The sequence below is a fragment of the Chiloscyllium plagiosum genome, chromosome 25, assembly GCF_004010195.1.
Source record: "Chiloscyllium plagiosum isolate BGI_BamShark_2017 chromosome 25, ASM401019v2, whole genome shotgun sequence".
NCBI classification, from domain to species: domain Eukaryota; kingdom Metazoa; phylum Chordata; class Chondrichthyes; order Orectolobiformes; family Hemiscylliidae; genus Chiloscyllium; species Chiloscyllium plagiosum.
In genome coordinates, this window is record NC_057734.1 from 47,635,618 (window position 1) to 47,645,854 (window position 10,237).

Below are 10,237 nucleotides of genomic sequence, written 5' to 3' on the forward strand. Positions count from 1 at the left end.
CCAACTTGCTGTCATTGGTTTATCACAAGCTCAAGAAATTGAGTTAACAGTGTGAGGAGCTTGGTAATGCAAGCAGCAGCCTGTTTCTTCAGGTGATTCTGTGTCCTATACAGGGCAGAGCTCAGCAACATCAGCTTAAACATAATCATTCCGAATAATCCCTGGAACGGGACAAAGTGGCCTGTGTGGATGGGCTTCCTTCTCACATTCCCCGATTGGATGGATTGCTGTGAACATGTATCATAGTCCTTGTAACAGACCATAGCTAAGTGAAACACAGGTTAGAGATGGACTGTAACACGATCTCCGAGGAGAAAGTGAGGTCTGCAGATGCTGGAGATCAAAGTTGAAACTTTATTGCTGGAACAGCACAGCAGGTCAGGCAGCATCCAGGGATTCCTGAAGAAGGGCCTGTGCCCGAAACGTCGAGTCTCCTGTTCCCTGGATGCTGCCTGACCTGCTGTGCTGTTCCAGCAATAAAGTTTCAACTGTAACACTATCTCCCCAAGCTGTGAGATCAGTGAATAGAGACACGATTCTGTTAGAATGGGTTTCATGAAACACAGTTAACATTTTTTAATTTGACATTGATTTCATTTGTATTCAGCAGAACATTTTTGCGTGGATTCCTGCCTGCTGTCTTGACAAAATGTGGGTATCAGCTTGATTTTGAGGATTGGGTTAATTCCAGCGCCAAACTCACTGAACACTGAAACTGCTCAGTAAGCTGCCAGGGACCATCTTGATTGTTCAATGCCAAAATCACTGCCCAAGCCTTAACACATGCACTTTCGACAGCACTGAAGGTTCTTGTGGTACAGTGGTAGTGCCCCTACCCTGGTCTAGAAGGTCTCAGTTCAAGTCCTAACTGAACAGGTTGATTGAAAAAAAAACTTTAAAAATAGCACAGAAGAATCTGACTTAGCAGTTTTCCCAATGCTTTAAATCGAGTGTAGGGAAGAAGTTAATTCCAAAGGGAAGGTCACAATCTGCATCATTCCATGTCGTCAGGGTATCGGTTGGAGTTTCAGACTTGCAAAGTGCTGCAGGCGTTCTGTGTGCAGAATTCAAGGATTTCTGTTGAATAACAAGTACAGGAATTCTCAATGAGCTTTTCTCAATGCTGTAATGTTTGCTGCACTCCCTTCCTAACCTGCAATCTTCTTCCTGACCTCTCCACCCCACCCCCACTCCGGCCTATCACCCTCACCTTAACCTCCTTCCACCTGTCGCATTTCCAACGCCTCTCCCCCAAGTCCCTCCTCCCTACCTTTTATCTTAGCCTGCTTGGCACATTCTCCTCATTCCTGAAGAAGGGCTCATGCCCGGAACGTCGATTCTCCTGTTCCTTGGATGCTGCCTGACCTGCTGCGCTTTTCCAGCAACACATTTTCAGCTCTGCACTTCCTATATTGCCATGTATGCATCAAGATAAGGGAAAGGATTACCTGATTCCGTGCAACTGAAAACGGATTCTGCCAGATTAGAGAATTCTTCACCCAAAATGCTCATGTAGTCAAGGTGGGTCGCATGAGCCAAACATTTTGTGGAGTCTTTGAAAAGCAGGTCCTTTTCCCCGTATTTACGGGACTGGAAAAGCTGAAACTGGGAGTCTGAGCTCACCCCGAAATGGTCCTGTTAATTGAAAAGTAGACCATGAAGTCATGTTTCAAAATGGAAAGAATTAATGTAATACACTAGGCCAGCATGGTGCCCACAGACTTTGTACACAGCATGGTGCCCACAGGCTCTGTACACAGCATGGTGCCCACAGGCTCTGTACCCAGAATGGTGCCCATAGGCTCTGTACACAGCATGGTGCCCACAGGCTCTGTACGCAGCATGGTGCCTACAGGTTCTGTACACAGCATGGTGCTCACAGGTTCTGTACGCAGCGTGGTGCCCACAGGCTCTGTACGCAGCATGGTGCCCACAAGTTCTGTACACAGCATGGTACCCACAGGCTCTGTACGCAGCATGGTGCCCACAGGCTTTGTACACATCATGGTGCCCACAGGCTCTGTACACAGCATGGTGCCCACAGGCTCTGTATGCAGCATGGTGCCCACAGGCTCTGTACGCAGCATGGTGCCCACAGGCTCTGTACACATCATGGTGCCCACAGGTTCTGTACGCAGCATGGTACCCATAGTCTCTGTACACAGCATGGTGCCCACAGGCTTTGTACACAGCATGGTGCCCACAGGCTCTGTACACAGCATGGTGCCCACAGGCTCTGTACGCAGCATGGTGCCCACAGGTTCTGTATGCAGTATGGTGCCCACAGGCTCTGTACGCAGCATGGTGCTCACAGGTTCTGTACACAGCATGGTGCCCACAGGCTCTGTACACATCATGGTGCCCACAGGTTCTGTACGCAGCATAGTACCCACAGGCTCTGTATGCAGCATGGTGCCCACAGGCTTTGTACACAGCATGGTGCCCACAGGCTCTGTATGCAGCATGGTGCCCAGAGGCTCTGTACGCAGCAAGGTGCCCACAGGTTCGGTACGCAGCATGGTGCCCACAGGCTCTGTACGCAGCATGGTGCCCACAGGTTCTGTACGCAGCATGGTGCCCACATGCTCTGTACGCAGCACGGTGCCCACAGGCTCTGTACGTCACAGCAAAAGATTTCCTACCATTTACCTCAAGTCTGTCATCATCTTCAGTGTTATTCTCATGAAATATCCTACCCCTGATTTCCTAGTGATGCCTTATGACTCAAGTGTTCCAAGGGGCTTAAAGCCTGGAGTACCATAATTCTTAATTTCCCTCAGTGCTAACTTAAAGGCCCATTTCAGGGTCAATGTGCGCTGTGCAGCACAGAGGGAATAGTGCTGCCTTTCGCTGTGTGTCCTGTCATATTCCCCGATCCAATGAAACTCCACGGGAAATTCACTGAGATTTTAAGGGCACAAACTGTTAAATGTTTTGCACACACATTTTTTCAGGAACCAGATACAGGTCATTCTGCGAGAATGTGCATTTCATCGGTGCAAATTGACTTTAATGCAAATGACAAATTATGGAAATTATTTGGATAATGCAAACTTTCTACAGAATCGGTATAGTGATTTTCCATTCGTGATTTTATACAGTGTGATTTTCTACAGCGTGATTTTCTATTGCAGTTTCCACAGCGCCATTTTCTCCAGCATGAAGTTGCTGAGGAACGCAACTACAGTGTTATAGCAGAACAACCTGCATAATTTTATAAAACATTGTCTTTAAATGGGAGAACAGAATAGGCCATCTAGTGGAGCTGTAATCAGGACGGGTCTGAACAACAGAATGGCGTGCAATATACCCACCGAGGGCTAACAGTGAGTCTGAGCACTCAGCTTTAATAGGCACATCTTCTCGTGTTAACCTCACTCCTGTTTTCCTCTCCCTGATTCATCAAAAGATTTTGGTTTGGTCAACTCGATGTGGTCTTGTGAACCCATTCCCCGATCTTCAAAGGTGACTTCTCCGAATCTCGAAACAAACTCGCAGAGGAATCCACCAGTGAAGAATTTCCAGTTATCCAAGATGCTGTGAGCCCCCCTTCCTCAAAGGGCCTCAGAAAGCTCTCCAAAGGCCTGGGTTTAGCTGCTACTAGAATATCAAAGATGACTGGTCAATTCCTTGCTAATGGTTCCGGAAATGAACGACTTCAGCTATGAAGGTGGGTTGGAGAAATTGGAACTTTTCTAGGAGATGGAAAGGTTGGAGGACACTTGATAGAAGTCTTCAAAATCATGGGGGGTCTGTACAGAGTACATAGGGAGAAGCTGTTCCTGCTCACAAAAGTGCAGAAAACTAAAGGGCATAGATTGAAAGTGCTGTGCCAACAAAAAAGGTTTTCAGATGGCAAATGGTTCGATTCTAGAATGCCCTGTGGGGTAGTGTAGTAGTGGGGGGATTCAAGTGAGATATTCAAGAGGGCAAGGATACAAACAATGTGCAAGGACTTAGGCAAAAGGCAGGAGAATGGCTCAATTGGAGAGTCAATGTTAACATGATGGGCTGAATGGCCACCTTCTACACCATAATAATCCTTTGATGCTGTGACTGCCATATTTTCACCAGCAGACTCATGCATAGACCATTGATGAGCTGATTGCTCCCAGGACCTTTATGGTATGAATTATAATATGGTGGCTCAGTGGTGAGCACTGCTGCTTCACATTGCCAGGGATCCAGGTTCGATTCCACATTCAGGCCATTGTGTGTGGAGTTTGTACATTCTCCCCATGTCTGCATGGGTTTCCTCCGGGTGCTCTGGTTTCCTCCCACAATCCAAAAATGCGCAGGTTAGGTGAATTGGCCGTGCCGAATTCCCATAGTAGGCAAAAGTGAGAACTGCAGATGCTGGAAATCAAAGTCTTGGTTAGAGTGGTGCTGGAAAAGCACAGCAGGTCAGGCAGCGTCCGGGGAGCAGGAAAATTGACGTTTCAGGGGCTTTTGCCCAAAACGTCGATTTTCCTGCTCCTTGGAAATTGCCCATAGTGTCCAGGGATGTGCAGGCTTGGTGGATTAGCCATGGGAAATATGGAGTTAGGGTAGTGGGGTGGGTCTGGGTAGGATACTTTTCAGAGGGTCGGTGTGGACTCAATGGGCTGAGGGATTGAAGGCATTCCATAAATTACTGCAAAACCTGAAGGTTCCCAGTGATGGGATTATCCATCCAGGAATAACTCATGGGCCCTGGTCAATTGTCAACATTTGAGTACTGTCGACATTTTTGGTGAAGGTATGATGCTTGGAAACCTGCTGTGCAGTCAAATTGCAGTCAGATACCACCCACTTACTTTGCTGACCAAGGAAGGTGGCACACTGCTCACATGAACAAAAATATGTTCATGCAACAGAAATGGAAAATACTAGAAAAACTCAACATACTCTTGGTCAGGCCTTGGGTATGGCGGTATTTCCAGCGTTTTCTATTGGAATTTGGTTCATGGAAATCTGTTCTCATCCTTCAACTCTGCCATGTGACTAGCAGAGCTTTAACATTACTGAGTGGGCAGGTAGTGTCTCAGTTTAACAATGTTTATTGAAATGCAGCACTCCCTCTGTCTGCTATTTAGCTTCTCTCTGAGAGGATGAAAGTATTAGCTCAGCTTCAGCTTGGAAATCACTGGTATTGCTATTAATTGGAATTGTCTTATCATTCCTTGTGGAGATTTATTCCATCTATTTCAGGATATTGTGCCCTGGCGATAGCATTGTGGCTGAGGGTGAGCTGCAATTAGAATTTGATTCCACTCTAAGCAGAAACCTTGTCCTTGCTGTATCCCATCTGCTGGTCTGTAGCAGCTCCTGATCCACAGGGGTGAGTCAAACAGCAATTTCTCAGTTTGTGCTGAGCAAGCCATTGGAGACAAGGCAATTGCTGCCAAGGTTGGGACAAAGAGGAGAAGCCGGCATAAGGAAATCAAGGAATGAAGTTACATTTTCTGCACTAGGGTGAGGTGTGCTGTGATTTCTACATATCTCCCTGCCCCTTGGTGTCCTGATATTTTTGATTTGAACCTTTCAAATATGAGCCTATTTCTTTTCTCCACAACGTTGGTAGGCGCTGCGTGAGTAATACACACCACTGAAAAAGGCACAGACCTGTGACTTCATCAGGAAGTCGTAGATTCTGGTGGCAATGACCGACCTAGTCATCACGATGTTTGGAGGGATGGAGCCCAGGTTGCACCTCTCCCACTCAGTGACTGGAGCACGTTCACCACCCGGACACAGCAACTCAAAGTGGTCAGGACTCCAACCATCAGCCCATTCACTCAGACCTGCACAAGGGATAGTCAGTGGAGCTCATGAGTGTCTTCAGTTGATATGGTTTCCTTTCAAGATCTCAGAAAACATTAAAGTGTTACAAATCGGTGTGCAATTTCTTGTGAACACATTAACCAATCCACTTCACGCTGAATCTCAGCCTGCCGTATCAGTTTACTGATGTCCTGTAGGGCATGAAATCTGGTGTCCTTATCTAATCTGGCCACCGTGTGACTCCGGACCTACAGCAATGTAGTTAAGCCCAACTCTATCCCTCTAAGGTGGTCTGGCAAACAGTTCATTCAGATCAAAACACGACAGCAAAGTCAAATATTAGAAATCATGGACTTGCCATCTGGGCAAGGGCACCAGGAATGACAAAATAATGCCATGCTCAGTTCATGCTTTGTAGTCCTCCTAATGACACCTGGGAAGTTGTGGTGAAGTTGTCCCACTGGTAAAGCAATAACCTGAGCCTTCCCAACTCATTCTCTCCAGCCAATACCCCTTCATCACCTTTCCTGACTGTCCTGTCCCACCAGTAGGACTGACCCACCAAAAGTAACCTGGTTCAGTTGCACACATAGAAGCATCGAAGATGAGAACAGGAGTAGGACATTCGGCCCCTACACATCATTTAGAGTCATAGGGGGAACAGGGAAACAGACCCTTCACTCCAATCCGGTAAAAACAAGGACTGCAGATGCTGGAAACCAGAGTCTAGATTAGAGTCGTGCTGGAAAAGCACAGCAGGTCAGGCAGCACCTGGGGAGCAGGAAAATCAACGTTTTGGGCAAAAGCCCTTCATCAGGAATAGAGGCCCCTTCAGTCCAACCCGTCCATGCCGACCAGATATCCCAATCTAGTCCCACCTACCAGCACCTGACCGTATCCCTCCAAACCCTTCCTATTCATACACCCATCCAAATGCATTTTAAATGATGCAATTGGGGGATCCAAGATGGCGGCGAACCAGCAAGTCTGAGTCTATAGTGCTCCTCCCAAGACTTGGGCAAAGTAGGCCACCCGCCTCCACCACACTCACCAAATCATTTTACTTAATGTAATTAGTTGCTCAGTACTGAATTTAAACAGTCTAGTCTCCTGTAAAAATGACTAAAGGGAAGGGAGCCCGCAGCTCTCAGCAAGCAGGACCCCCTCCCCCACACTCTCCAGCTGCAGCAGAGGCACCCACAGCCACCCCGGGGGACTTACCTACGGTTGCGTGCCTCGTGGAAATCATCTCCAATCTCGAAGCGAAGATCGACGCCTTCATCGAAGAGTCCCGAAGCCGATGGGACTCACTCTCGGCCGCGCTACAAAAGCACGACTGAGACATCAAGGAAATCGAGCGCCGAGTCGGAGGGGCAGAGCTAAAGGCCGCGACCTCCGAGACCATAGCAGAATCGGCCGTGGCCGAGTCCGGACTCTCGAACAGCGAGTCCGGACCTTAGAGAATTACATTGACGACCTCGATAATCAAGGTCGTCGAAAAAATATTCGTTTGCTGGGCCTTCCCGAACGGGAAGAGGAAGGCCAGCTTACAGTGTTCCTTGAGCAGTGGCTGCCACAGCTTTTAAATCTGGAAGCTGGATCAGGCCAGGTAAGGGTGGAATGGGCCTACCAGGTCGCAATGCGCAGGCCCGGCTCGAACCAGCGCCCACACCCGGTCCTGTTCCGGCTGCAGAGCTATAGGGAGAGGCAGATACTCCTAGAAGCCTCTAGAAATCTTGGAAAAGATCCCCAAGCTATGATCTATAAAGGATCCAAGATCATGTTATTCCAGAACTTTTCCCCAGCTCTGGTCCGAAAGAGGAAGGTGTTTGACGAAGCGAAGGAGTGTTTAAGGGACGTAAATATTCAGTACTCCTTGCGCTACGCTTTAACCATGAAGGGTCCGTGTATAACTTCGGATCGCTGGAAAAGGCTAAGGAATTTTTGGACTCTCTTAGATAAATTGTAAGAGTTAATTGATGTTGTTTTGCTCTCCCCCCACTGCGGTTTACATCCCCCCTTTTTTAACATTAATCCCTTACTTTACCTTACTGTTTAATATTATCTTCAAGGGGTGGGGAGAGGGATTTATTTATTTGTTCTCTACTTAGCAATTTTCTCCCCCGCCCCCTTTTTTATTTTATATATATATATATATATAGGCCGGGGGGGGTCTAGTTAATGTTGGTGGGGGGAGTTGGTTACCTTATCCTATTTTATCTCTGTTTTTAGGAGCGGGTTTGTTTTCCCCTGTTATTTTGTATTACTATATTTAATTATTACTTGTTGAGTCTGTAATTTTATAGTTATATATGTTTATACATGATATTAATATTACCAAATATATCCAGGTTGGGGGGGAGGATGCAGGCTAGGGTACTCACTGTTAATTCTAGCTCTGTAGTATATTTGAATTTTCTTCATCCTATCGTGGGGTGCCTGAGTCAAGGGTGGAGCACTGGTTGGGAGAGGATATGATGGACCTTTGGCAAGGAAGTGTTGCCCCCTGGAAACAAGGGAGAAAATCTCCATTTAAATATGTTTTATTTTTTTTTATTTAGAAATAGTTTTTTATTATATTGATGTGAGTGTATGAAAGAGCCTTTATTTTTGTGAATTTTATATGTTCTATGCTCGGGATGTTCTGGATAGGGTTTCCCCTCTCGAGGGGTCTCGGATTTGCCCGGACGATTATGGTTGATCAGTCGGTTAAGTGGTGCACCTGGAATGTCAATGGGAGTAATTCACCAGTCAAAAGGAAGAAAATATTATTAAATCTCAAGAAAGAAAGGGTTGATATAGCTCTCCTACAGGAGACACACTTATTGCATAAAGAATACTTGAAATTATGACAGGGTGGATTTGATCAGGCCTTTTTTTTCTTCTTTTAGCTCAAACAGCAGGGGCGTTGTTATTCTTATTCGGACGAATCTCTCTTTCAAAATCCTAAATCAGATGAAGATGAATCTGGACGATATATTCTGATAAAAGCCCTTATAAATGGAGAGGAATATGGGATTTTAAATTTGTATTGCCCCCCGGCACATCCTTTTAAATTTATAACAGAGAAGCCTTCTCAAAATTGATGGCTCTCGGTGCTCGTTATACAATAAGAGGGGGAGATTTTAATTGTATTATGGATCTGGAAATAGATAGTATTCCCAAGAGTACTGCAGGAGTATCTCCCAGATCTAGACAATTGATGAATCTGAACAAAGAATTAGGATTAGTAGATGTGTGGAGATGTCTTCATCCACAGGGCAGAGATTTTTCTTTCTACTCCAATCCACATAAATGTCATACCAGAATTGATATGTTTTTTGCCCCCTCGATTTTTTTAAATTCCATATCATCCTGTAAAATAGGTAGTATAGCAGTTTCCGACCACGCTGCTGTATATACGGAAACCAAGGCGAGGAACAATGGGACATCCCCTTGGCATTGGCGTATGGACCCCTTCCTAATGAAAGATGGTAAATTTGTAAAGTACTTCTCTCAAGAATTTAAAACTTTTTTAGAAATTAATTCAGGTACAGCTAGCAACCCATCAATGATGTGGGAGAGCATCAAAGCTTACACGCGAGGTTTGATCACCTCCTACTCAGCGACCCAGAAGAAAGTGAAGGGAGAACAACAGCGTCTGCTTGAAGCTCGCTTAAAAGCGGCTGAAACAGCATACACTGATAGACCTTCTATTATTAAATTGCAAAGGATTACGGCTCTTAGGACAGCTCTAAACACTATGCTTATTCAAACGGCTAAGAGGGAAATATTATTTGCGAAACAAAGGTTATATGAATATGGCAACAAACCCGGTAGATACTTAGCATTTCTTGCAAAGAAAAAAAAGGCCCCTCAGACTATTACGTCTATCCAGGAAAGTACGGGTATTTTGACTCATGATCATAAAAAGATTAATGCGATCTTTTGAGAATTTTATTCTCAGTTATATAAATCGCAGGATTGTGAAGATAGGACGAGGAGGATGTAATCATTTTTTAACAATTTGACCTTTCCAGGCCTAACTCCAGAACAGGTATCAGTCCTAAATGCTCCTGTTACACTCCAAGAAATACTTGATGCAATTAGGCAACTTCAGAGCGGTATGGAACCGGGCCCAGATGGTTTTCAAGCTGAATTCTATAAAGAATTTACAGAAATATTGGCTGGTCCACTTATGGACATGTATAACTATGCATATAGTCAGGGCTGTCTCCCGCCTTCGCTGAAAGAGGCAAATATCTCTCTTATCCTTAAAAAAGGTAAGGACCCAGAAGATTGTGCGTCATACAGACCAATATCCTTGCTAAACGTAGATTTTAAAATCCTTTCTAAAACGTTAGCACTGAGACTAGAAAGGATACTGCCACATATTATAAAGGAGGATCAGACGGGGTTTATTAAGGGCCGTAGATCATCCAATAATATTAGAAGGACTCTGAATGTGATTCAAGCCTGCCATCAGGAAAAGATA

At 45.5% G+C, this 10,237-nt stretch overlaps 1 protein-coding gene across 1 annotated transcript in view; it reads right to left on the minus strand.

Moving 5' to 3' along the window:
• Positions 1 to 553: 553 nt before the first annotated feature.
• Positions 554 to 10,237, minus strand: part of LOC122562428 (melanotransferrin-like) — a 41,206-nt gene continuing 31,522 nt past the window's right edge. Inside the window, exons 5-8 of the mRNA XM_043715284.1 lie at positions 6,985 to 7,120; positions 5,605 to 5,783; positions 1,449 to 1,635; positions 554 to 1,077 (exon numbers count right to left, since the gene is read on the minus strand). Coding sequence (XP_043571219.1) covers positions 1,028 to 1,077; positions 1,449 to 1,635; positions 5,605 to 5,783; positions 6,985 to 7,120 — 552 coding nt within the window. The 3' untranslated portion in view covers positions 554 to 1,027. The remainder of the gene's footprint in view (positions 1,078 to 1,448; positions 1,636 to 5,604; positions 5,784 to 6,984; positions 7,121 to 10,237) is intronic.